This window comes from Vidua macroura, chromosome 20, assembly GCF_024509145.1.
Source record: "Vidua macroura isolate BioBank_ID:100142 chromosome 20, ASM2450914v1, whole genome shotgun sequence".
NCBI lineage: Eukaryota > Metazoa > Chordata > Aves > Passeriformes > Viduidae > Vidua > Vidua macroura.
In genome coordinates, this window is record NC_071590.1 from 5,406,320 (window position 1) to 5,433,994 (window position 27,675).

The 27,675-nt window shown below is 58.3% G+C and overlaps 1 protein-coding gene across 3 annotated transcripts; it reads right to left on the reverse strand.

Moving 5' to 3' along the window:
- Nucleotides 1-270: 270 nt before the first annotated feature.
- Nucleotides 271-27,326, reverse strand: SRRM3 (serine/arginine repetitive matrix 3). Of its 3 annotated transcripts, XM_053995850.1 has the most exons (15): nt 27,216-27,326; nt 19,189-19,418; nt 16,100-16,201; nt 12,567-12,701; nt 12,378-12,458; nt 11,983-12,012; nt 11,507-11,575; nt 11,173-11,208; nt 10,471-10,521; nt 10,264-10,368; nt 9,501-9,672; nt 3,585-3,904; nt 2,769-2,996; nt 2,378-2,515; nt 271-580 (listed from the first exon to the last, which is right to left on the reverse strand). In XM_053995850.1, the coding sequence occupies exons 2-15, from the start codon at nt 19,410-19,412 to the stop codon at nt 364-366; spliced, it is 1,908 nt and encodes a 635-aa protein (XP_053851825.1). In that variant the 5' UTR covers nt 19,413-19,418; nt 27,216-27,326; the 3' UTR covers nt 271-363. The 3 variants fall into 3 exon arrangements, with proteins under 3 accessions (XP_053851825.1, XP_053851826.1, XP_053851827.1); XM_053995851.1 differs by lacking the exon at nt 11,983-12,012; XM_053995852.1 differs by lacking the exon at nt 11,507-11,575.
- Nucleotides 27,327-27,675: the final 349 nt, after the last annotated feature.

Here is a 27,675-nt window from a genome sequence, read left to right on the forward strand (position 1 = left end):
CAGGGGTGTCCCCAGCTACCCCCACCCACTGGCCCCAAGGTCTCTGCAGAGCATTTGTTCCCTCGCTCTGTGCTTGCCCACCCCACCCCGCCCCACCCCGGCACTCGCAGTAATAAGAAGATAACCTCCCCTTCCCCAACCCGACCCCAAAACACCCCGGAGCGGGGGGAACCACCCCCTCCCAGGGCGTTCCAAGGACCCATTTGAGCTCCCGTCCGTGCTTTCCCCCGCTGCCAGGTCCGTCCTCAGCATCCCCCGGCTCCTTTCCACCTCCCCGGTGGTCCCGTCCCTTCTGGGGGCGCGGGTGGCATGGAGGGAGCAGAGCTGGGCTGTCGCGGGGCTGCGGCCGGGTGCCGGGGGCGCTCAGAAGCCGGCGCTCTCCGAGCTGCTGCGGCTGTTGTAGCTGGGGCTGCGGCTGGGGCTGCGGGAGCGGCTGGGGGGGCTGCGAGTCCGGCTGCGGCTGCGGCTGGAGCTGTAGCTGTCGTAGCTGCGGCTGCGGCTCCGGCTGTACGAGTAGGTGCTCAGCGAGCTGGAGGACGAGGGGCTGGGCCGGTAGTAGGGGATGGGACGCTTGCGGGCGCTGCAAATGGGAAAAGGGAAACTGAGTCAGCCCCCCCCCGCGGCCGCTCGGGGAAGGGGGTCCGGCGCTGGACCCCCGGCACGGCCAAGCATTCAGCCAGGGCAGCCAAGCGTCCCGGCGGCCGGGCTCAGACCGGCTGCGGGCTGTCAGGATGCGGCAGCCGGCATCACCTCCCCTTCCGACCATCCCTCTCCTCCTCCCCTGCCCCCTCCCCCGGGGTGTTAGTCCTGGATTAGGCAGCGTCGAGGGCAGAAAGTGAGCAGGTTAATGTGGCTTTTGTGTTTCCCAGACACCAAAGATTGAAAGCTGCTGAAAAAGAGACGTTTGGGATTAGCGGGAGGTGAGCTGCGGCCCGCTGGCGCCTGAGGATGAGGAGGGACGGGGACAGGGGGGTGGGGGGACACAGGGGCAGCGACATCGGGAGTCGGCCCCTTGTCCCTTCTCCCAGCCTGGTGTTAATGAGACCAGAGGGTGGCTGGGTGCTGAGGGCATCCTAAGGTGTGAGGAGACACAGAGGGGTCCAGGAGGAAGAGGAGGAGGAAGAGGAGGAGGAGGAGGAGGAAGGGGGAAGGTTACCCTGGGAGCCAGGCTGGCGGCGATGCTCTCCGGGAGGGACCTTGGGATGAAATGGAAAAGGAGAAGTTGGCATCACTGAGGTAGGACCACATGGTGGAGGGGCATGATGGGAACTGGGGACAGGGCAGGTGGGCAAAGAAAAGCCCTGGGGCTTCTGACTGGGCTTTGGGGCAGGCAAGGGGGGCTGGGGGTGTTTCCCTGGCTGCCCCCTCCCCACAGCATCCTCTACACCTCACAGAAATGGGTCTGCTCCTCCTGAAGCCCGAGCAGAGTGGGGTCTGCCATCCCCATCCACCCCAAGGATGGGGAGGGGGATAAGGTGAACAGTCCCCACAGGGACCAGGGACCGTGTTCTCCAGCCGAGCCCTGCCACCTCCCTGGGGACATCCTGGGAAAACCTGGATGGAAAACCAGACAGTGGCACCTGGGCTGGGCTGGGAGCAGCTTTCCCAGCCCATTCTCTTTCCAGGGCATCCATCAGGGAGAACTGTGGGGAGCTCTAACCCGTGGGCTCTGCAGTGTTCCTCCTGTCCTTTCTCCTGTCCTCCCTCCTGACAACTCCAGTCCTGCCCAGGCAAAACAAAATCCCTCCCACAGGGAGGCAGATTTCTGAAAATCCAGCCCCCCCTGATCACCCAGCTGATAGTGGGAGAGACAAATAGGTCAGGAAGGAGGTAATCTCGGCTCGGCACGGCCCTGCCGCCAGTGCTGCATCTTAACGAGGTGCTACATATGCACACAGTGTTTTGTCTGGCACGAAATATTGCCTGTCTTACAGCTCAGGATCCTGAGGCAATAGAATCCCAAGGAGGAGAAACCAGCTTTTGGAGGGCAGGAGAGACGTGATTGCGGACGTGCACATTGCTGGAATATGCACAGGCGGATTAAAATTAATTCCTGTTTTCATGCCTCAAAATAGGGAGAGATCAGAAGGTCACAGTATTGGAGGCAGTCTGGTTACCCATCTGTCTAGGCCAGCTGATTCACCCAGCCATCCTCAGAGCTCTCTGTGCATCCACAGAGCTGCTGCTGTCCATCTGTGTGTCCGTCCATCCATCCATCCATCCATCCATCCATCCATCCATCCATCCATTGTCCATCCATCCATCCACCCACCCACCTGCCCACCCACGGCACCCTTTGGGGTCAGCTGGCAGCAGAGCTCCGCCCCGGGCTGTGGCAGAGGCCGTGGCAGAGCCTTTGCCACACGCCAGGACACACCTGGTGATCCTCCTGGGCTCCATGAAGCTGGGGGAGTCGCGTCTCCGCTTCCTGATGGGGGAGTAGCTCCTGGAGCGGCGCCGGGGGCGGGCGGGATCGGGATCCCCATGACGTGTTCGGGGCTCGTTGTCCTTCTCTCTACAGCCGAAGAGGAGGAGAACGGTCAGGGAATGGGCTGGGGTCCCGTGTGGGACGCAGGGACACCCTGTGACAGCAGTTCCCTGCACGGATGACACTCCCACCTGGGGCTGGCGTTTCCAGTGTGAGCAACAATGAGGCGCGGCCCCTCCCCGAGTCCCAGGGCAGCCGGGACCCCCCTGAGCAGCGATGCCCTCTGAGCCCACTGCTGGCACCCGCGGTGTCCCCGTGCCCCTGTCCCCCGGGGCCTGACCTGCTGGCTGGCTTTTTCGGCGAGGGCGAGCGGGAGCGGCTGCGTCCTGCTCTCTTCTCCCGGGAGCGGGAGCGGGACTTGGAGAGGGAGCCGCTGGAGCTCCAGGAGCTGCTGCGCTGGCCCGGGCTGGGGGACGGGCTCTTCCTCCGCTCCGAGGCGTGCCGGGAGTGCTTGGCTGACGACTCCGAGCTGCTGTTGGGCCGGCCCCGGTGGTGCCGCTCCTTCACCCTGTGAAGGCAGATGCCAGCACGGCCTCGCACCTCGTCCTGGCTGGCAGGGTGTCCCCACAGCAGCCAGGGACCCCAGGTTCCCTTTAGGAACACCTACATTACACCAGTTTTTGACTGGCCTACATCCCTGACTGTGAAGCACAGGGCTTTCATTGGCTTGGCATCTCACATCCTGTGGGATGCTGTAATCCCATGCTGCCATCCAGGCACTGCCCTTCGCAGTGGGATAATCCCTTGCAGGGATGACCCTTCCCACAGTGTGCTACCATTGACCCACTGTGGCTCTTCCCTATCCCCATCCTTATCCCCAAGCCCATCCCTTCCCTATCACCATCCCCGGGTCTGTCCCCATCCCCATTCCCATCGCCAACTCGTCCTCATTGCCATCCCCATTCCTGTCCCTTTCCCATCCCTATTCCCACTCCCGTCCCTTGAGTGTCCCAACCCAGCCCCGCTCCCCAGCTCAGCCCCAGGGCTTTGCCTGGATGGATTTAAGCTGCCCGCAGGGAGCTGCACCCCAAACATCCGAGCCCAGCTCCCATATCGCGGCAGGGATGTCAGGACCCCATCCCGGGGACTCCCTTACTTCTTGCCGTGCGCGCCGTGGTTCCTGTCGGGGCCGGCCGGCGGGTGGGAGCCGGCCGAGCCCTCCGAGTCGCTGCTGTAGCCGGCGGGGCTGAGCGGCGGCGGCGGCGGCTCCCGGGGGGCCGGGGGCCGCCCCTTGCTCTGGCCGCGGTGTCGGGACGGCGGCGAGGCACTGCGGGAGCGATGCCGGTGGCCGTGCTTGGCCCGCTCCGGCGTGGGCGACCGGGGGCTGCGGGCGCCGTGTCGGCCCCCCCGGGTGCGGGGGGACGGCGGCTCCGTCCTGCCGTGGGCCCGCGGAGAGGAGGACGCCGAGGCCGGCCTCTGGCAAGGGAGGAGAGAGAGAGAGAAGGAGGGAGAGGAGGAAGGGGAGGAAGAAGACAAGAAAGAAGGAGAAAGGGGATTTTAACGGGGGGCGCCGGGCCGGGGGCGCAGATCACAACGTCAATGCACATCGCATAAGGCAGGCTACACAGACGCTACTCTGCACCTTCCTCTCGCCCTCAACAACGTGGGTCATGCAAACCTCCGCATGCAAAACGCCAAAAAAATATAACTCAACTTAAATCGTAATAAAAACCCAAAGGAAGGGGTGGGATGGGAGGAAAAGAAATAAATCCAAGAAAGCCCCAAGTCGTCGGGGAGGGAGAGCTTGAAGGGAAAGAAACAACCCCCCCCACCACCAAAAAACACCTGGAGAGGGGATAAAGCAAACCCTGGTGCCCGCCCGCCCCGAGCAAGAAAGGGGAAGGGAAAAGGGGGATAAAACCCAAACGAAGAAAGGAAAATGGGGAAAAAAAAAAATAGAAAATATGAGAGGAGGGAAGGTGAGGCAGTGGGGGAGAGTAAATCAGACTGAGCCGAGGGGAAAGGGTCGAACCAAAGAAGGCTGGAGGTGATGGGGTCTGCTCACACTGAGGCATGCACATATATAGAGATATATGTTCCGATACGTGTAGTTTTTATCAATAGTACGGCTTTCGGCTTAAAACAAATCCAGAAACGAGGAAAAAACGGCACAGAGCAACAATGGAGGGCAAGGCAGAGGAGGGGGCCGGGGGGGGGGGCGAGAAGGCATAAAAGAAACCAACAAAAAAAGAAAGAAGAAAAACCATCCAAATCAAATAATTAAAAAAAATAGAAATAAATAAATAAAAAACAAAGCAAAACTTCACAAATGTCCTCGTTACTGAGATAAACGAATGTCACTGAGCTCTTCCTGGGACACGCATTGAGCTGTTAGCTGTGACTCTGCAGGGAACTGCTAAGTCCTCATCAGCACTCAACACAGACTTTGCTTTCTGCTTCCTTTTTTTTTTTATTTTTCCATTATATGCTTTTTTTTTTTTTTTTTTTTTTTTAAGTCCCTCTTGGTTAACATCCACTTACCAAAAAAGTGGCATTTCCTCCTTTAGTAGGTAAGGTATGAAGAGAAGGGAAAAGCGGGGCAATATAAGTGCATCATTAGATTCACAAAAATGCAAGAGAGAAAGAAAGAGCGAGAGAAGGAGGAGAGACAGAGACAGAGCCAGAGAGAGGAGAAATAAAACAAACCAACTCACTTCTCCTACGGGGAGGGGAAACCTTGGGCCACCACCGTGGCCAAGCCCTGAGCCAGGCTCTCACTGAGACCTCAAGGGATTTTGCCCAGCCCTGAGGCTCCCAAATATCTCAGCTCCTCTGAGCCACAAACGCTGCCTGGATGTTCCCCCCATCTTTGCAAACACCACGAGACCAAAAAGATGGGTCGAAATGGCTCCTGCAACACCGGTCCTGACCAAGCTGGCAAACCCCAGCTCAGGGGGCTTTGGGGTCTCCTTCCCCCCAGCCACAGCCCAGTGCCAGGTCCCTGAGAATCCCTGGAAGGGTTAATCCTGCACAGGGTAGCGCTGCAGAGTTCAGCCGAGGGGATCAAAAGGGGTTCAGGGATATTGGGATGGTGCCAGGATTGTGCCACCATGCCCAGAGCTGGTGATCCCAGTTCCTTGCCATCCCCTTGCCCCAAATACACCAATGAATGTCAGTGAATCCTTGAGGCTGAGGTTCTCTCCACCCATCCCGCTGTGTTCTCAATGCCACTTTTCTCCCCCCAAAAAATAAGGAGGCAGGGTGAAGGGCTGGGATTCTGGGGACCACCATGAAGATGTTGCAAAAGGGACATAAAGCTTCCATGTCCCTGAGCATCCCAGACTACTCCACACACCACCACCTTCTTGTCCCCATGGAAAAGCCAATCCCTCCAGCCACAGAGCAGAAAACTGCAGCCAAAATGGGGGAATTTGGGGGATTTATTAAAAAACAGTTGCTGTTGCAATGGCTGCAGTGAGGGGGAGGCTGGCAGTGATGATCAGCCCTGCCCAGCTGCCCTGCAAGTACCGGGGGACATGGATCTGCTCCAGGGGGATCAGCAGCCCAGAAAGGGGGATCAGGGGAGCCCATGCCCAGCCCCACATCCCAGGAGAGGAACATTAAAGCAGAGAAGATGATGAAGAAGAAGAGGACGATGAAGAGAGAAGGAGAGAGGGTTCCTCTTTCCCAGGGTGGCATTTTGGCACTGGCTGGCCATTTTGGCTCGGGCTGTGGGATGCAGGGTTCCCACCCAAACCCTGGAATCTCCTGCCCTGGCGTGCAGGAAGGCAGCAAAGGTAAAAGCATCCCGAATAAACCCAAATTGCCAAAGACTCAGCCTAAGAGGGAAAACACACACTGGGCACTTGTGGGGATGGACAGCCAGGGCAGGGATGCTGTCGCCTGCCCCTCGCAGACTGGGATGTGCTGGACCTACCTCTCTCCACACAGGAAGAGTTAAACCTTTCCCTGCTGCAGCCTCCCTCAGTATTTTCCCTGAGCTGGGCTTTTCCCCCTGAAGAGGGGCTAAACCCACACATCTCCCCAGATTTCTCATTTCTTGCCCCGTCCATCCACCCCAAAACCCCCTGTGCCCACTTCTACCCGTAGCCACTGCGCCTATTTCTCCCTAAATATATTCGCCTTCATTACCCGGCCACTAATGGGGGACTGAAAGGGAACAGCCGTGCTCGGCCCCTGAATGGAAACAAACACAAATTCGGAGGGCTGAAAGACACAGAAATGCATTCTACCGACAGCACGAGGAGACGGGGAAGAGAAAAGGGGGGAAGAAAGAAAAAAAAATATTACGTGGACAGGGCAAAAAAAAAAATTAAAAAAAAAAGAACATAAGAGAAGAGCATGGCTTTGCAGCTAACTGGGGAAAACCATACAAATAAAAAAAAATTATATATAGCCACCAAAAAGAGACAAAATGAGAGACAGAGAACGGGAGTGAGAAAGAAAGAGAAAGAAAGTCAGAAAGAAAGAGAAAATAACATTAAATCAAGCTACGGTGCTTTTCAACAGGCTCATCTGCAGAAGTGAACGTGCAGAGGTGGACAAAATACCTACCTTTGGAATTGGCAGTGACAGGAATGCAATAATAAAAAAAGAAAACAATAATCTCCACATTTGGAGGGCAGAATGGGAAAAAGACAAGGACTCTTTAGTACGGCGATCCAGACCCCTCGGCTAATACCGTTTGCTTTTCTTAGAATTTTTTAAATTGTTTTTAAAATTGGTCTCTTTAACTTCTAATTTTTATTCTCTTTTTTAAGAATTTTTGTTTGTTTGTTTGTTTTTTAATTGGAAGGCTGCGGCCGGCCGCCGAGCGGGGGGGCCGCGGGGAGGTGGCTGGCTGGTGTCTGTAACCCGATCAGGCTGCGGTTCAGTCTTAAAAAGTCACTCTATAACATGGCAAAGTCCCGGACAACATGCAGGGAAGGCGATGGATGGAGGTGGGACACGGCGAGGGATGTCGGGTTGTGTTGGCCCAAAGAAAACCGGAGAAAGAGAGGGGCTGGAAGGTGCGTGTGGGCGAGGAGGAGGAGGAGAGACCCAGGAGGAAGGCTGGGAAGGCAGCAGGGATGGATGGAGACAGGACTGGGTATTTAAAAGGGAAGGAAACGCCGCGCAGCGCCCCGGGGCACCCCTGGCTCCCGGCGGCTCTGGGGGTGCTGGGGTGGGCACGGCTCACCCGGCGCACGGGCTGAGCCCCGAGATTTTGGGGGGGTCTGCGGGAGGCGGGGAGGGGGCTGGGTACTCATCCTGTCGGGATGCAGGATGCGGGATAGCCCCGCACCCAGCGGCCTCATCCTGCAGCCGGGGAGGAAAAGCTCGCCACGGCAGCAGGATCCAGCCGAGGACACCGGGCAGTTGCCAATTTGAGGAGGAAAAGGGCAATTCGCTCCTTTGCAGTGTAGAGCTGCTGGGTTCTCTTCCCTTTTAAATTCCTTGTTCAAAATATAGAAAATGGAAATACAATGTTCAGCGGTTGTAAATATTTAGAAAACACATCGGGTTTTTGGTTTTGTTTTGTTGTTTTGTTTTTTTTTTTCTTCTCCACATTAACACACACAAAAGCAAAAAATTCTAGAACAACACGACGACGACGGGGTGGGGGGAAATAAAAATAAGAGAAATATATATCGTTTGCATTTCTGTACATCACAAGGGAAAAGAAAATAAATAATGAGAAAGGAAACTAAAACAAGGGGGCGGGGAAAAAAAGCACGTTTCATTGCCCTTCCCTCCCCCTCGTCCCTGCTTCTGCTGAGCAAGAAATGGAAGTGTATATTACCGTTTGGGTTTTTTTCAAATGGGAGGCTAAAGAAAAACACAGATGGGATTAAAAAGAAAAAAAATAAAAAATAGAAACCAGAGAGAGAAAGAAAGAGAGAGAGAGAAAGAGAGAAAGTTGTTGGAGAAAAGTCCCGCTGGTGCCGGGGAGCCAAGGGAGCTCGGCGGCCTGGGCGATGCTGGGGTGGGCAGGGGGAGAGCGGGGCCAGCCGGGCGCCCGGGGGGCGGCGCCTCGGCACCCGAACCCCCCCACGCCCCAGCCGAAACCACAGGAAAGAAGAAAGCAGAGAGGTGCCCCGAGAGGTGGGCAGGGTGCTGGGTGCTGCTGGGGGGTGCTGGGCTGGGCAGGGCGAAGGGGACGTGGATGTGGGTTCAGGGGCTCCAGGCCCCGTTTCCCGGGGTGCCCCTGGCCCTGCAGGTGTTGGGGTGTCAGCGCTGGGTGCTGCCAGCCCAGGACCTCACCTGTGGGAATAAAGTTCCCTGGGGCAAGCGGGGACCTGTGTGGGCTCCATTAGTGGAGTCCTGCAGTGCCTCGCCTTCACGCAGCCCCGCCTCCAGCCCTCCCTCAGCCAGAGCAGGCTCCTCACCATCCCAGCACTGGTTAAACTGGGGCTGCCCCCCTGGGCCCACTGGGTTAGCAAGGGAGCAGCCCCCAAGGCTTCACCAAGACCCTCGGGATGCTGAGGCAGAGCTGGGGATGCTCAGCTCCGATGTCACCTGTCATGGGGACCTCAAGGTCCTAAAGTCTGAGCATCCAGCATCAAATCCCCTCCAAACCCTAACGTGGCCAGACTGGGTGTTGGGGTCCTGAGCACTGGTGCTGGCCCCTTGGCAGTAGGGAGAGTTGGGGTTGGTGGGCAAACAAGAATTTTCCTGCTTTGGCCATTTCTTGGCTGCCTGGGATCAATCTCAGGGAGGTGCTGAGCCCGGTGGTGACCCTGGCAGGTGATGCTGGCCTGCCAAGCCATCATCCCGGGGGGGTGACATCCGCAGGGCCACATGTGGCTTTGGGAGAGGGATGACCTGTTGGCTGCCCTGATCCCTGCCTCAGGGTGATGGGCTGGCTCCCCCAGGGAGATCGTGCACCCAGCGCGGGGTCGGTGAGTGCTGGGAAGGTGCAACCTGCACCCCACATCTCCCCCGTGTGCTCCGGTTGGGCAGGGCGGGGAGCCGAGCGAGTGAGGAAGGAGGGGACAGGAGAGCAGGGGGGCAGTCCTGTGGAGGGAGGAGGGGAGGGAAGCGAAGAGTGATCCAAGAAAAGCCTACGTACATCCGAGGGCTCCGGGAGCGGGGCGCCGTGGCTGTGGCGGCCGTTCTGGGCGCTGCCCTTGTGCCCGTTCTGGTGCGGCGAGGCCGAGCGCTGGGGCGAGGGCGAGGACGGGCTGCGGCTGGAGCGGGCGCTGCTGCCCTTGGGGCCATCCTGCCGGCGCTTGGGGCTCAGCCTGAGGAGAACCGCACCGTCAGCTGCCGGCAGCCCCGGCCCCGAGCCCGGCCCCGCCCTTGGCCCGGCTCCTGCAAAGCCGCCGGCTGCAGCCCAGGCTTTGCCGAAGCCAGAAATGGGATGAGACTTGGTGCTTTGTGCTTTCTTTAGCTACAAATTGAAACCCCGTCTGGGGACCATGTTCCCAAACCTTCCAGAGATGCTGCAGCACCATCCCACTCCACTCTATACCTGTCTCGGGGATGTCTCTGCCACCTGCCTTTACCCTCCATCCTCCAATGTCTCCATTCTCTGGGACACCTCTGTCATCCCCCGGGGTCCTCACCCCTGGGACACCTCTGCCACCTGCCTCTGCCCTCCATCCTCCAAGGTCTCCATCTCTGGGACACCTCTGTCACCCACCTTCTACCCTCCATCCCCCTGGGTACCCATCCCTGGGACACCTCTGCCTTCCACCTCCCTGCCCTCTACCACATAAGGGTGTCCATCACAAGGACTTCTCTGTCCCTGCCCTCTACCCCACAGGGTCCCATCGCGGAGGCTGGGGGCTGTTGGTGTGGTATTGGGGACGGGGGTCCCGGACCGTCCCTACCTGCCCGGGGATTTAGAGCCGCTGTCGTCGGAGGAGAGCGAGGCGCTGTGGGAGCTGCAGGAGCTGCGGCGGTGCGAGCGCCAGGCCGGGGACTCGCTGCGGGACCTGCGGAGAGGGCGGCCGGGGGCCGAGGGACAGGCTGAGCCACCGCGGGGGACACGCAGGGACACAGAGAGCCCCGCTGCCCCCGCCAGCCCGGCCCCTCACCTCTTGCGCTCTTTGTTTTTCTCTTTCCGTTTGTTCTTGGGGCTTCGGGACCTGCGGGAAGAGCCGAAAGCTGCAGAGGCGGGAGCGGGGGCAGCACCTGGAGGTGGCTTTCCCAGCCCCCCAGAGACACCGAGGCTGCGGGAGGAGCGAGGGGAAGGACCTGCCTGCTCTGGAGCTGGGCTCCAGAGGTTCAAAGGTTCAGAGGTTCAAAGCGTGGTGGGGATCCCAGATGGATTTGGGAGGACTGTGAGGTCAGGTGCAGGTTGGTGAGACCAGGCAGGAGAAAAGAGGGGGACTGGCTCTGCTTAGCATCCTCAGGGCTCAGGCCCATTGTCATCCCTGACACTTGTTTTGCCCTGTGCCCTCTCTGGCACCCTTTGTGTGTTTTTCACTCCTTTCATTCTAAAATAGCAGTGTTGGCAGAGGGCATCTGCAGAGCAGGGCAATAGTCAAGGTTTGCCCTGGCCATGGCTACCTGGGATCCTTCTTCCTCCCCTGGGGGACATTCGGGGCCCCACAGAGTGGCCTTGTGCCACATCCAAGGGCAGAGGACACACAGCAGTGTCCAGCTATGGGGTGAGGACGCTCATCATGATGGGCAGAGGGGAGGGGACAGCAGGAGGGCAGGACACAGGGGGTCCCTGGCAGGGGAAGCTGGCAGCTGGTGGCAGTGGGGTGGCTCTTGGTAGCTGTCACTCTCACCTGTGTCTTCTCTTTTTTCGTGACCCCGATTCAGACCTAAGGGATGAAGAGGAGGCAGAGATGAAGGAGATACACTGATCTGGCCAGCGGGGAGCAAAGGCTCGGCCGTTTCCAGGGATGAGGAGGACAGGGGGATGGCCCCAAGGTAGGTTGCTGGATGGGGCAGGTGACAGTGGCTGTGAGGAGGTGATGGCCCCATGAAAAGTCATCAGAGTCCATCCCTATCCTCATCTAACTCCCATCCCTCAGAGCCCAAGGACCTGAGCAGCCCCAACGAGCCACTCTGTCCCCAGCCACCCCTGCTGTCCCCAGCCTGCTGTTGTGTCCATCCTACCTGTCACGTCTGTGTTTCTTTCCAGTCTTCTTTTTCTTTTCCTTGCGGATGGGTGAAGAGCTGTCACAGCTAGAGGGGAAGTGGGTGTCCTTGAGCAGGGAGCAAGGGACACCCCAGCCTCTTCCCCCTGGCCCAGGGGAGCCTGGTCCCACCACCCCCAGCCACATTGCTTCCCCTGGACCACCCCATGGGATGCATGAACATCACATGGCAGTTATTTCCTGGGGGATTTGGGCTGGGGGACAGAAAGGGACTTTTGGCAGAAGGGCTCTGGTTGCCTTCAATTCTGGAATGCCCAAATCCTGCTGTGTCTCATTGCCACCTCGTGGGCTCTACAGCCTCCAGCAGGAGACAAGGTGGCCAATTCCCAGTGGGATTTCAGAGGGGGACAGTGGGTGGCAGAGGCCAGCCTGTGCCCAGTGGCCTTGCAAGCCCAGAGGGGACCCCACAGCCCACCCAGCCCAGTGGTCACTCACCTGCGCTCTGAGCCGGGTTTCCTCTTTTTGCTGCCGCGGGAAAGGCAGAGAAGAAAGGGACATTAGGGACAGCATCCTGCCCAGGCAACCAGGGCTAAGTGGTGAGGTTTTGGGTAGATGGACCCTTCACAGAGCCACATCCTGCCTGGTGCTGTGCCCCGTGGCAGTGAGCTCCTTCCCCACATGGACCAGTGCATGCAGTAGGCGTGTGCACACACGTGTATTGTAGTATCAATACATGCAGATGCATTGCACCTCCTAAGGGTGCACATTCAGGTATGTACTGCCCCCCAAAGCGAGGTGACTTGCCCCTCCAGAGCCTGGCAAGGGGCTGAGCTGGGAGGTGAGCTGCCCTCCAGAGAGAGGGGACAGCACAGGGACAGCCGGGGACTCACCGGCTCCGGCGGTGACCTGATTTCTTCTTCTTTTTCTTCTTGGGTGGAGGAGAGGTGGAGCTGCTCGAGCGTCTTTTCAACCTGTGGGAGACAGCAGACAAGGTTGGGAAAAGAAGAAGGGACAGAACCCTGGCCTCTGTCCCTGGATGGGGACCCTGTGCATAGCAGGTCCCCAAAATCCACGCAAACCTGTACTCGCGGTGGCCGCTGTCCTCGCGGTAGCACTCGGCCGAGCAGTCGCACTGCAGCAGGCAGCCCTCTCCATAGTCAGGGTACTCCACCTCGTACTCCTCCCCATCCGCCCCGTGGTGGTTTTCTATCACACTGCCAAAGGAAGAAGAGCAGGATTATTTTGGGGATCCCCATTCCCTGTTTCCCACCAGAGCAGCTGGGGCAGCCCCAATGCAGCTACAGGGGTTGGGGGGGCATTCTCTCTGCCACAGCATCCCCAGGGGACCTTGGTCATGTCCCTTGATGTCCACACAGAGCAAAGTCCCAGGGTGGAGGTCTGCTCAGGGTATTCCTGTGGCTCCAATCCCTGCAGAGATCCCCACCAGGCCAGCACAGGGACACTGTGAGACTCGGGCCACCATCTCCCCACAGGGCCCAGCCTCAGCCTCATTCGAGCCCCTTTTGGCTTTGCTCAAGTGCTGGGGCTGAGTGGGAGGCTGGGTCAGCCCAGGTGAGTTGCAGGGCTGAATAAGGGTGAGAGAAGCTGGCAGAAGACCAGCAGTGGAAATTTAGGTGGGAACTGCCCAGGATGATCTGGGCTTTGAGGCCAGCACCCCACAATTGCCACCAGCTCAGCACTGGAGCTTCAGGCAGGTAATGGTCAATGACCCTCCTAGGACCAGGTGAAGAAGGGCTGGGGGGACATCATGCCTAGAGCCATCAGGGTCTCTCTCTATCCTGAGTGACTTCATCAGCATTAATTTTTCCCACTGCCATGGAAACCAGCATGAGGTTGCCATTGACTACCAGGGCTGTGGGCAGGGCTTGGCAGAGGCCTGGCAGCTGGACTAGGACAGTCTCAGGAGTCCCTGCCCAACCTCTCCCTGATGCCCCCACCTCCCTGGGCTGGCTCTGCCATCAGCCCCAGGAGCAAAACCCACAGGGAGCCTCTCATTTGCTCTTGGGGGATGTAGGACATCTCACTCATGGAGAAACAAGGACATCCAGGTGCTCTGGAAGGAAACTTAAGAGATAGGGACAGGCATGGAGGGTGCCCAGCACCACAGCAGCCCAGGTGCTTGCTTCCCAAGAGAGATTTGCCCTCAGAAACCTGATGTGGGCTCCTCTGCCCTTCCCAGCCTGGAGGTGAGCACTCAGCGATGCTGGTGGGGCAGTGCAGCCCCACGGCATCAGTCCCTTGGCAGCCTGGCCATTGCCTGAGAAAAGGGAAGCTCCCAGTCCCAGGCTGCAGATCTGACAGTGGCACGTGTTGGCATCCTTGGCCCCAAGCAGGCCATGGGCTGTTTAACCTAATTAGAAATGTCTCGGACCGAAACTACACACGAGGCACCCTCCCCCTGGTTAGGTGGTTACGGATGATCACTCGAGCGGGACTCAGGCTCCCTTCTGTGCCACAACCATGGCTTGCTGGGTTCTCTCCACATGACTCTTGCTTTGGCCATGTCCCAAAGGTAGAATCAGCCTTTCAACCACCCACCCAACCGTGGGAAGGGGGAGAAAAGAGGCAAAGAGAGAAGGGAGCGGGGTTAATTCTCTGCATGTGTCTCTGCTCTGTGAGCAGGCAGTGCTCCACGCTGGAGCCTGCTGCCAGCATCTCACCCATTAGCTGTGCTCAGCAGCTCAAGACCAGCCTTGTGCTGTTCCAATTATCCCTCCCTGCCCAGCACACGCTTGCCTTTGTCTGCAATCCCACCAGCCTGTCCATCAAACCCTTCTCCTTGGGGACTGGGCTGTACCGAGCTGTGCACACAGAGACTGGAGCTGGGAGAGCACAAAGAGCAAAGCCGGGGACTCAGGTGGTCACAGCTCTGCTCGATGTCTCAGTTTTCCCTGGGGAGTTATGCAGATGATGCTGAGCCTTCGCATTGGCTCTGAAACAGGACCAGCTGGTTCAGACTCACAGTCCTGGCAGCCAAGGACCACACAGTAAAAGCCCAGAGCGGTGCTGGAGCAGAACCAGCCCACGAGATGTTCTGCTGAGCACTCTCCCAGCCACCACAAGGGCTGAGGCTGTTTATTTAAAGCTTGCCCTCAGAAACCTTTAACCCCCTTGTCCAACCTCTTCATGCAGCAGAGACCTTTGGCACGCAGGATATCCTCCAGCAGCTCAGATCCCTGCTGCTTGAGGAGCCACCTCCTTCGGACCCAGCTCCTACCAGCCTCCTCAAGCGCCTCTGGCTTTGCTCTCCTCCGAGCAATCCTTTGCTGTGAGACTGCTCCTTCCAGCTCAGCACTATTATTTATAGCCCTGGGGCTAATCTTTAATGATTACCCTTCGTTTTGCAAAACCAAGCCTGTAAAGGTGACAGCCAGGGCTGCCTGGGTAACTTTCAGGCACCTTTGGCTTCCCCACATGCTCGTTACAGTGCTGGCCCTAACGAGCCTGCCAGGAAGATGCCCTGGAGATGACTCCTGCCCCCACCAGCAAAGGCCACTTGTTAACACCTCAGGCGTGATGCTCAGTGACTGGGCAGGTTGGTTTTCCCCATGCCTTGTTTTTCCCTGCCTGGAGGAGGATCCTGAATGTTTCATGCTGTCCCAAGCCCATGAGCCCCATCCAGGCAGGGCACAGCCATGTCCCTGTGTCCCACCCTGCCTGGTGTGCCAGCAGAGTGGTGTGAGGGAGGCTCTCCCTGCTGCCATGGCTTCCCTGCCTCCCCCCTCGCCCTGATTTCCTGACCCTAATGAAGCATTAATATTCAGTGAACCTGAAGCATCTATTCCTGTCCCAAGTGACCTGGTTTCCAGGCTGATGGATGGTGCACGCCGGGCCAGCCATGCTGCCTGGGCCATTAAGCACTGCACTGATAAATCATCATCGAGCCGGAGTGGACCCTGGTGAGGCAGGGAATAGTCCTGTGCAGGGCAGGAGCAGCAACTGGCATGTCCCAGCAGGAGCTGGGCTGCTTTGGACACCAAACTTGAGCCCTAAGCTCCCTTCCAGGGCAGAGGCAGCCCCCCAGGACCAAGCACTGTGAGGAGTGATTAGAAGAACAGTACAGGATCTCCTTGGAGGAGCTTATTCCATGAGGTCTCTGCCCCTGGCTGGTGGGGTGAGCCAAGCACTGAGACCTTCTGCACTTGGGTTTCATCCTCTGGGACAGGAGCATTGCAACGCTGGCCTCTGCACAGCACCCAGAGGTCTCCAAATGACCAGTGCAGGATAACCTTTAACCTCTCCAGAGGTAGGATACTGCCTCAGAGGGGCAAATCCTGCCTCCAACTGACTGAACAGCCAACCAACCAACCAACCAACCAACCATCAAATCAACCAATCAACCACCAGCCATCAAACCACCAAATCAACCAACCAACCAACCATCAAATCAAACAAACATTGACTCAAAGCCAATCCATCCATCCATCCATCCATCCATCCCTCTCTTTATACTCTCTCCATGTCCATCCAGTCATGCCTAGATATACCCTCATCCACCCACCCACCTGCCATTGATACTCAGAGGCAATCGAGGACGTGCCTCTCTGGGATGAGACACACAGATGGACCAACTGGAAGCTGCCTGACTTACATTTGGCGCCCGTGCTGGTCCTCCCTGGTGAGCACACCCTCCTTCTCCATCAGCATTTGCCGGAAGGTCCCCACTTTCTGTCGGATCTCCTCTTCGGAGTACCTGGATGGGCAAAGACACGGTCAGGCCTGCTGTGGTTGGAGCATGGGCTCCCCATGGACCTGCTGAGGAACTCTATACCTTTGGAAGTGACACATGGCCCAAGGGGCCAATCAAAAGGGGAGGTGGCATGGTGATAGTCATAAGGGCCTCTGCTTGGTCCCCTGCCACCACTATCTATGTCCTCCTCTCTCTTGCCTGCTTCTCCCAGCAGCGCTTGGCAGAAGAAGGGACATCAAGAAGGGGGAAAAGAAAAGGATGACTATGAAGTTGCCATTCCCTGTGACCGCCCCAGGCTTTGGGGCAAGTGCCCACCAAACCCTCTTGGCAGTGCCACCACTGCATCCTGTGATTCTGGGGTTCACTCCCAGCATCTCTGTCCCATCACAAGCTCCCCCTGCTCGTCCCCTGAGGCTCTGGGGCCCTGAAAGCTGTGCCAGCTCTGCGCTACCGCTGAGCTGACTCAGGCGCCGCAGGGTTATTAACGAGAGACACTAATCACTGTGTCCTGGCATCTGAGAACAGCCACTGCAAACCACGGCACTCCTGCTGTCCCCGAGGTGTCCCTGGGAAGGGACAGTGACAGCCCTGGCTGGGTGGTCCTGTGCCACATCCCGTGGCTGTGCACAAGGGCACCTGAGCATCCTCCTCAACTTAAAACATCCCAACAGTGGAGAGACTCACGATGCTCTTGACATCATCCCAGGGAAGAGGGTGAAGGGAGAGAGACCTCATGTCACCACCACACTGCCACCCTCGGAGGGAAGGGGTTGAGGTCTGTGTGTGTCCCTGTCCTCAGCCACAGCCTCTAGATGGGCTGCTCATTGCCCACCCTTTCCATCACACTGCCATGAGCCCAGAAAACTGGATGCCTGGCCCAGGCCTAGCAGTCCCCAAGGCTGGCACTTCACACAGCCTGTGCTGGGGACAGTGATGCCCCTTGCAGTGCTCTGGGTGCCCTGGGTGAAGAAGGGACATGGCACCACCCATTCCTCTTGCAGTGTCCATGAAGGGGAACAGCAAGGAGAGGAGAATTAATATTAATGAACTCATTTGCACTGAAAGGCTCCCATTAACTCCCCAGCCAGACTCCACACAGAAGGAAGGGTATGGAGGCAGCCTGGCTGCTTCCCCTCAGCTTGCACCTGTGCACAGGGAGCCCCAAAACCAGAGCAGCACCCCCAAATACTGCTCTGCTCCATTCCCTCGATGGCCGTGCACCCAGCTGGGCAGAATGGCCACCCAACAAGGACAGAGCTGACAGCCCTGGCCATCCCATGGACATCAGCCAGCCCACAGCAGCAGGAAGATGTCTGCCCGAGATGAGCAATTGCTGCAGCATATTAAGAACACGGCCAGTGCTCTTGGAGAGGGGACATGAGGCCAAACAGGAGGTGACAGATGGGCCACTGTGGCTGGGCCATTAGCAAATCTGTGGGGGGAGGCCAAGGCGAGGAACTCCCCATCACCTCCAAGGAATGCAGGCAGGAGCATCACCAGCCCTTTCTCTCCTGCATTCCCCTGGTGCTGCTTATAACCCTGTTGGAGGGGGTTTGCTTTTGCATTTAACATATAGAACGTATTTGGGAAAGAGAGAAAATTTGCTGACACTTCTTTTCTGGACAAGGAATCCAGCCTGCAGGCAGGGAATAACAGTGCAGGCAGCCTGGAGCGAGCTACAGCACAGGCAGGAGGAGCCATCCTCCTTTAAGGAAACAAGGGAATGCTCAAATCCCTGCAGAACCCCCTCTGCTGACACTCACATCCATCCTGGGGCTCTGCCCTCATCAACAACTCCCCCAAGGCCACGGCCAGGGGCTGCCCCTGATCCAGGCAGAAACCTCAGGGGTGCAAATCCCTTCTCATGGAACCCCCCTGGAAAGCCCTTGTGTGGAGGGGAAGAGCAGGCAGAGGATTAAGCAGGTTGACCAAGATTATTACTGTAATTATATTATCATTTCGGTGTATCACCATCATCAGTGTTATTAATAGCCTTAATAACAGCAAAGCAATTACAGCAATAACAACAATCCTGGTTGCAGTGTTGCTATTACCCATTGCAGTAATGCTACTACCACTAGTAAGATCCCTACTAGGGCTCGGGAACCCGACAGGAGGCTCTGGGCTCCCCAAAGCGCCAGGTCAGCCTTATTTATTTCCATAATGACAAATTAGGCACAATCATTATTCCAGTCTGTGTGAGACAATTTAATTCTAGGTCACGCTTGCACTCTTAATGAAAGCCTTGGCGAAGCCTTCCCTCAATCCATTTTCCTTCTCCCCAGCTGATACCAGTCCCCGTCTACCCAAGTGTGCTGAAGAATTTGCTCCATCCATCAGGTTTTAGAGAGCTGTCAGAGGGATCAGGATGTTTGGCTGCTGCCAGAGACAGCACAGCCATGCCCAGCAGGGATGGGGGTCTCCTTCCTGGCCCCCCAGTCTCTTCTGCCCACCCAGGAAGGGATGTTCCTCAGCCCCTTGGGTTTTTCCCTATCCCTTTGTTTCCCAAGGGGAGAGCAAAGGCTGGGGAGCAGCTTGCAGTGCCTTGGCCATGGCATTGGCAGGATGGGGGCAGGGGGTCCTATCACCCCAAAGCTGGGGAGGGGAAGGGAAACAGGGCAAGCTGAAGCCCCAAACCAGCCTCTCCTGTGACTAAACCCCAGCTTTCCTCTGGGTTCTCACATCCCAGGCATGTGGGGCACAGAATAGGTGGCACTGGTGACTTGCACATCCATGAGCAGCTTTACTCCTCCTTCCTGCTTCAGCTTTCCCTGCAGGACAAGCTGGGAGCCCAAACTTCCAAGCAGGGCAAGTGGATGAACTCTTAGGCATTTCCCACCACAGACCAACCCACCAAAGCTGTTTGGTTCACCCAAAAGTGGATTTACTTCCAAATGGTGACACTTGCCACGTGAATTTATTTTTTAAAGAGGGAGAACAAGGTGCAAACAGGTCAAAAGGATCCCCTCCTCGATGTCCCCACCACTCACCCCTGCTCCTCCATCATCTCCTGCAGCTCCATGCACTTCAGCTCCACCCGCCGCTTGCGCTCATGGTCCAGGATTTCCCGGTGAGCCTTCTTCACCATGCTGGGCTCCACCAGCCTCACCTCCTCCTCGCCCTTGTGCCACGTTCCTGAGGCACCGGGCTGGGGGAAGCCATTGGAGGCTTCCTGGGGCGAAGGCACGTCAGCCCCATTGTTGTAGAGAGCCATGATTGCCTGGGAGGGAGAGAAAGAGTCAGGGTCAGTGCCTGCCCTGCTTCCCCTCTCACCCCATGACAGTGAGGGGACCCTGCAAGGACCTGAGGGTAAAATCAGTCTTGAAAGCAGGTTGATGGAGATGGTGACTAGATGTCCCTGCACCTTGCTTCAAAAGCAAGGCTGGGGCTACTTCCACCACCCTGACAAGAGGGCTGGCCCCTGGGAAAGAGAGGAGGATGATCTGCTCCAGCCTTGTACGGGGAAAACCTGGCCAAGGGTGGGTCTGTGGGGCCCAGCAGCAGCAGGACATGGACCCCATGAACCCCATTGTCAGCCAGTGTGGGTTTGGAGCAGGGACAGGCATCTATCCTTACAGTTCTCTAGGGACCCAAAGACCTCAGACATCCCCTTGAATTTCCCAGCAGTACTGGCTGGTTTGGTGGGGCATCCTGATGTCTGGCTCAGGCAGCAAACACTTGCTGATGCTGTTGGGCCATGGCCTGGCACTCTTTGGCTATGGCCTGGCATCCTCTGGCATGACCCAGTGTGGGCTGCAAGCCTCTGCCCCCCTGCCTTCTCCCTGCTCCTTCATCTTCACGTGTCTCTGCCTCCTCTTTCCACCACACAGTCCATGTGTCCTCACTTGGCTCCAAAAATAACCCCTGGAAGAGGACAACTGTTCCCGAGCAGCGCTGCTGTGCTGAGGCTGCGGCTGATGCTCCCCGAGCCTCAGGGAGGAGATGCTCCCAAATCTCCTGGATCAACCAGACAGACACAGCCCTGTCTCAGCACCCTCGGGCCATCGGTGCATGGCTGAGCACCCATTCCTCACTGTTCCTGTTGTCCTGCTGTGCCCCAGCTCCCCTGCCCAGCACTCCAGCCCTCTCCCGAGCATGGGATGCTCCCACTGGAGATCTGCCACCTTAACCACCAGCTCCACCAGGCTGCAGAGGCACCACCTGGCCTTTAGAGGGGCCCTGCACAAAGAGAAACGATCAGGAGCAAAGGCAGAGCATCCTGCTTCACTCTCCAAGCTGGATTTGGGCTTGGAGAAGCAGCTTTTGCCAGAAAGCCACTTCTCTGAGGTGTTTCTATCCCAAGGATCCTGCTGGAGAAGCTGTTCCAAGGATGGACAATGCCTGAAAGTCATCTCCAATGAAGAAAGCAGCCAATCCTTGGGTGGCTGACACATGCTGCCCATGCAGGATGGGGCAAACACAGGCCCAGGGAAGGAGGCATCCCTAAGCCCAACAGAAGCAGAAAGGACAGATGGACCATGGACTGATCCACACTGTTTCAAGCCCAGGAAAGGTTTGTCATTCCCAGTGTGCCATTCCACCAGGATACCAGGCAGTTCAGAGCTTTCCAAGGCCATGCCAGTTGGGACAGAGCCAGGGTGGGAATGCAGATGACCTACGAGAGGCTTTGATGAGGTTTCTTTGCTGTTTGAGAAAATACCTCAGAGCCCTCCCTGGGGTGGTGGGGATCCCAACCTGGCCAGAAGGTGTCTCCCACCCCACAGCATCCCCACAGGACATCCCTGACTTTCCTGCTGCCACTGGCTGCTCCACACAGTCATTTATCTCCCGACGAGCATGCCCAGGGAGGACAGCAGCTGAGTGCTTAATTACAAGGCTTTCTTTCTTTTCTTCCCCCCCCCGCCCCCGCTTACTACAATGCAGAGAGGAGCCAGGAGCCTTTATTTCCACAGAGGCACGGGGGAGATCCTGCTGGTGCAGCAGGAGCCAGGCAGGGCTCTGCACTCCTGGATGCTCATCCCTGCACCTGGAGGGTCCCCCGGTCTCCCCCTGCCTGCAGCACCCACATTTCAAACCCCATGACACATCACAGCCCTGCTCAGCCCTCCCTGCCCACCCTGAACCCAGCCCCCTCCATATCCCAGGATGGCTCCAGGCTGAAGAACAGAGATGCTGCAGAAAAACCTGCCTTGGGGGCTCCTCTCCCTCTTTCTCCCATCAGGACATGAAGCCAAAAGCCTGGAAGGAGGTTAGAGAAAGGGGGAAGCTCCCTGCTTAGAAACCTTTCCCCCCAGAAGGGCTCAGGAAAGGAGAGAGGATGCTTTCTGCAGCAGCCTCTGCTTGCTTGTCCCCAGTGGGAATTCATTTTATCCTGAGCCCAGCAGTGGATAAATTCATTGCTGAAAAACCTTGAGAGTGTGTGGGATATAGAGCTGGGCAGGTAGATGGAGACAAACTGGCAGCTGGATGGGTACCTGTGAGAGAAGGCTGCATGGTGGGGGAGGCATGCAGATCCACCAGGAAATGCTCCCTGTTCCCATGAAAAGGATGGAGCTGGACAAATCCCCTTGCACCTGGGGCCAGGAAGGTGGAGCTGGACTGGGGATGGACATGGTACTGCATCCCAGTGTCCCCTCAGCCTGGAGCAATATCCACCGTGGGAGCTGCCACCAGCCCCCTGCCTCAGCCACAGCACAGGCAGGGAAACAAAGGAATGGGAAAAACCCACCCACAACCCTCCCCCCAGCTCTCCAAAGGGGCCCCAGGCAAATCTCTGGGTGCCAAAGAGAGCCAGCCCTACACTGCTGGTGACAATGGGGACAAGGCATCAGGGCAGAGGGAGCCCATGTCCCCCAGCTGGGTCTGTGCTCTCCCTGCCTCACAAGGAGAGCCCCAGCAACGCCCTGCACTCACAAGGGACAGCTCAGGGACAGAGTGGCTGCCACCACCACGACCTCAATCCATTGGCCACCACACAGAGATCATCTGGCTCTGCCAGCACCAAAATCAGCACCAAACCCATCAGCACAGCCCTGGCCAAACAGCAGTAGTTTCCCACCCGGCTCAGCGCTACCCCGGTAATAAAGATGATGGTTAAATATTTCATTATCTGCAGTAATTACCCACAAAACATCAATCACTGGCAGCCACTGCCTGGCTGCCTCGCCCAGAGGGAGAGGAGGCATCCTGGGGTGAGATCTGTGTCTCCACACACTCCCAAAGGCTGCAGGGTGTAGCTGGGGACAGTTGCTGGCATCCATTCCCATGTCCCAAATTCCCTTACTGGCACCCAGGAGGGCCCAAACCCCCTGGCACCATGGGCTGGAGCTGCTGTGGAGACTCCTGAGCAAATCCCTCTTTTCCCATATTAACCAGGCATTCGCCCACGTATTTGGGATCCTGATCCTCTTCCTATGTGCCACCTTGGGCTCTGGGGAGGTCAATCCAGCTTTCCAGCTTGCAGGTGCTTTCTGATACCTGAATTAGAGCTTTTGGAAGTGTGCAGAGATGCCCCGTCCTCCATCCTCATCTTCCATCGCAATCTTCACTCTCATCCCCAAATTCCATCCTCATCCCTCATCCTCCTCCTCCTCTTCATCCCCTTCCTCATTATCTTCCCCATCGACCATCCTCATCCCCATTCTCCATACCCATCCCCATTCTCCATTCTCATCCCCATCTTCCATCTTCATCCCTCTTTTCCATTCTCCTCCTCCTCACCCTCCACCACCATCCTCCATTCCATGCCTGGATCTCTCATTCCCTCCCCAGCCATGCTGAACCACACCCAGGGTGTGGAGGACCTGGGCACTCGCAGTACCAGCTCAGAGACTGCCAGGACAGACAGAAGGACGGACATACTGCACTGTGCTCCTGTCACACAGCCAGGACAGGCCCTGCCAGCTCGGGGTGCAAGGCCCGGCCTCGCCACCCTGCCAGGGTTTGGGGCTGCTGGTTTCCAGCCGAGCTGTGAACGGAGCTCACTCCCTGTGGGCTGGGGTGGGGTGGCCCAGGATGTGACCGCCCCCATGTCCCAGCCCTGGGGCCATCCCACCCGGGCTTTGTCCAGCTCACGGGTTCAGAACTCCAGCCCGAAAGGAAAGAAGCAAAATTATGGGGAAAAGAGTGTTATTTCCCCAAAGTGCTCTGGCCCTTTTATTTCCCAGCCCAGAACAATCCCCTTCCCAGCCGGCTGGGCTGAAACCCCCCTTGGGCCCCGCTCAGCCCCCGGGCCATGCCCGCAGCCCCCGGCGCTGAGCAGCCGCCGCAGGGCCCTGCCGCCGTACTGCGGCTGGAGCCGCTTCCCGGGGGGAGCGGGGATGGCAGCGGGGAGGCGGCAGTGCCTGGATGCTCTCCCGGGTGCCTGGATGCTCTCCCGGTATCTCTCCCTCGCTAGGGAAAGGCGGCAGCGGTCCCCGGGCATCTTGCCCCCTCCCCGTGCCTCGGTGCTAATTAAAGCCGCCTCCGGCCGGTGCTCCATTAATTCTCGCCACATCCAGCTGCACCAGGCGGGGCGGCCGTGAGCACCCGCGTGCCGGGATGCGGGCACGGGATGTGGGCACGGAGCCCAGGACGGCGGCTCCCTGGACCACTCGTGCACCGAGCATGCCAGAGCTCGGCTCCAACACGCCAGCGACAGCCCAGATGAGGTGAGGATGCTCCAGTCACTCCAGAGAGGCTGAGGGGTGGTCCCCATGGTTCTCCTGCCTGTTGGGATCTCATCAGGACACACCACCACCGACTAAAAGTATAACCCTGTCCCCAGGCATGCACAGCCCCATCCCAGGCTGCTCCCTGTCTGGGCTGTGGCGACAGCTGGGAGAAGATCTTTTTTTCCAGGACACAAAATATGCCAGAACACCATGGCCAGGCAGCCAGCCTCCTCTGAACACCCAGCTGGAGTTACAAGGAGGAAAAGTCCAGGGTTGCTGCCATTAATTGGGCTGACCTTCTCCGGAGCTGCCTTCCAGTGCCAAAAACTGTGAGTCAGACCTTCAAGAACGAGGAAAAAGGCAAATGTAGCTTTAAAAGTGCAGCCATTCTGGGGCTCGTTAGCGCTGCCCTCCAGCCCCAAGGCATAGGGATGATGCCCGTGGGAAGGGGCAGTGGGAATGGATTGGTGACAGCCCTCCCAGTGCTTCCATCCCCATTTCCCCAAGCTCAGGGCATCTTTTCCTGTAGCTGCCTGAACAGAATTTGACACCTGACAGACTTTAAAGCAATTAGTAAAGAATATATGGATGCTGGCTGGGGGGTCAGGAGCTGCAGATGCATGTGCATACCTACGTCTGTGCAGATATATATATATATATATATATACACACATATAAAAATACATATATATTTTAAAATAGATGAGGAGGCTGGTGGAGAAGCTAAACAGTTGCTAAGCAACTGAGCTCCTTCCTGGCTTGGGGATGTAGGGATGGGGGAGCCAGGGTTGGGGATTGGTCCCACACTGGACAAGCATCACACAGGGGTGTGGGCACAGAGATCCCCTGGAGATGATCCAGGGAAAAGGGCACAATGGAGGGTGAGGAGCCAGGATTTACTCCTGTCCCCAAAATGCTCCATCTGAAGTCCCCCTCAGCCTGAACCCCTTGAGCTGTTGGCTATTGAGGAGTTCCATTCTCAGCTCTGGCTGGAGAAGAGCTGGTGGGAAAGGGGTCACTCCATGATAGGGACAGCCCCAGGACCCCTGCAGTGACCCCATTCCTGAATCAGGGATTAGGGAAAGGAGCAGCACATCCACGTGGCAACAGCAATCCCCCCATGCTGAGTGGAGAGGCAGCAGATCCAGGTGATGGGTTTTCCTATGGGATCCCCAGCCCTGTACCCCTTTGGCCACACTTCCCTCATCCTCTTGGGAATGCCCTGCCAGACCTTCCCCAAACAGGAGGTGCTTAAACAAGGAATGGGGATGGAGAGGGGGAACAGCCCCCTCAGGTTTTGCACCTCTGGGGCCATTTGCTTTGCTGGGCAAGGAGTCAGGAGGAGGGACAGTCAGCCCAAGGCCCATCACCCCTCTGAGGAAGGGGAGTACTAACAGTACTACAAATAAAACCAATTATTGAGCACATGGAGGAGCAGGGGGATGACTGTCACAATGAGGTCACCTTCCCCAATGGGGACACAATCCCGGTGAACAACCCCTGGAGCTGAGCACTGCAGGTAGAGGGGGGGTCACGGCCAGTGCAGGGGGAGCATCCAGCTGGGAATCCCCCCCCCCACCCCCCGCCGTGGCTGGCTGGGTGGTTGTGTAACGGGAGGAGCTATTCCGGGGTTTGAGCACATTATATAAGCCACGGGCCACCTGGCCGGGGAAAACGGGAGCTGGGAGACAGGAAGGAGGAGGAGGAGAGGAAAGGGCTCTGGGGACTGGGGACCCCCACATCTGGCAGGCCCTCAGCATAAGCACTAACCCCACAGGGTGACCTGCACCCCGCAGGCATCCCTTGCCCAGAGATCTGGGGTGAGCACCCTCTGCTCCCACTTCCAGCAGCCTCCAGGACCCAGTGCCACACACCCACCCACAACTGGGTCTGGCTCCTGGGGCACGAGACCCTTTGTCCAGGGGAAAAGCAGCATTTTCTTGGCACCAGAGACAAAGCCAACCAAGACCCCTGCACCCCTCTGCCTGGCAAAACCCCCGCTTGCCATTCCCAACAGTGACCAAGGACCAAAGGTTCCCTTAAAATCTGCCCAATTTCTGGCTCTGACAGTCCCTGACATTCCCTGTATATGTTGTCAGGATGAGTCCTGGGGCAGGGGGAGGCAGGTGGGATGCCAGGGGGATTCTGGGGAAAGCAGGTGAGACACAGAGGGTGGCACTGTGTGAGGCTGGCAGAGAGGGACAGAGCGATGACAATGTGTGTTTGGACACAAACACTGCCCCCAAAATCCCCCCCAGCGGGGGTGTCCCTGTGCTCCTGCCAGAGAAGAATCCACATGCCAGGGCAAGGAAACCAGTGAGCATCTGCACCCTCGGAGAAGGTCCTTGACGTTTGTCATCAACCTGAGACACCCCCAAATGCTGCCAGCTCCCAGGTGACCCCCCTACAGCAGTGTGAGCACAGGCAAACCAAGACACATCCAGTCTGAAATCTTGCTCTGGAGGAAATGAATGAACCTGTGTCCTCTGAAGGCCACCTGCTCCCCCTGAGCCGTGGCCCGACCCCTCACCACCAGCCCCCTGCATGGCACAGCCCGGACATCCCTGGGGACAAACCTGATCCGGGAAGGAGAAGCACAAAACACTCCCAAAAGACAAGCGGTTGAGTTGCTGCTGTGGCTCCCCGCTGCCAAGCCTTGCTCCCCGTCCTTCCCTCGTGCAACACCCGCAGGGTTTGAAATCTCATCAGCCAAACCCTCCCCAGCACAGCCTGGGGGTCCACACAGCAGGAAAAGGAGCTGTGGGAACCTTGTCCCCAACCTGCACCACACAAGGCACCAGCATCTGCTGAGGGATCATCCCTGTCCCGTCCTTCCCAGCCAAAATCCTACTGCTGGGGGTCACCCACTGTCCCAGCCCCATCCTGACTCCCCCCGGCACGGAAAAGAGGGATGTGGGTGCCCCCCCAGCCACTCCCCCGGCACCAGGGAGCCCCTGGCATATCCGCGTCCCTGGAGGGACCCCCTGTACCCCAAAAAGCACCTCATCTCCAGACTCCTTACCCCATCCCACACCCCCAGGAGCATCAAACCTCACGGGGCGACACCCCGGCACACCCCTCCCGGTGGGGTCCCCAGCTGTCCCAGCACCCACAGTACCACGCACGCCTTCCCCATCCCTTCCATCCATGTCCCTTTGGAGACCCCGCTTCCCAGCCCCCTGAGGAGCACCGCACCCCCAAATCCCCATCACTGGGGGTCGTCACCTGCCCGTCCCCAGCATCACCGGATGGGTGGGGGGGGGGTCTCCCCCACCCCTTGCACCTCCCAGCGTCCCCGTCAGAACCCAGTGCGGTCCCACTGCCCCCCTCCACCCCCTCCTCTCTCTTCCCGGCGCCCCCCGCCCGGTGCCGGCCCGACAGCCCCGGGCCCGGCCGCGCCTCACCTCGCCCCGCCGTCCCGCTGGGCCCGGTCCCTCTGGGTCTCTGTCGCCCGCGGGGGGTGCCGGGGGTGCCGGTGGGTGCCGGTGGTGCCGGTGGTGCCGGGGGTGCCGGGGGTGCCGGGGGTGCCGGGGGTCCCGCCGGCCGCGGCCCCTCCCGCGCGGCCCCGGCGCGGCCCCTGCTGAAGTGCTGGACAGCTCCGGCACACGGAGCCGCCCGACACAGAGCGCCGCCGCCGCGGGGGAGCGCGCCGCCACCGCCCGCAGCGCCGCCTGCCGGCCGGAGGGCGCACCTGCACCGCGCCGCTGCGAGACCGCCGTCCTTACACAGAGCCCGTCCTTACACAGAGCCCGTCCTTACACAGAGCCCGTCCTTACACAGAGCCCTGTCATCCTTACACAGAGCCCTGTCATCCTTACACAGAGCCCGTCCTTACACAGAGCCCTGTCATCCTTACACAGAGCC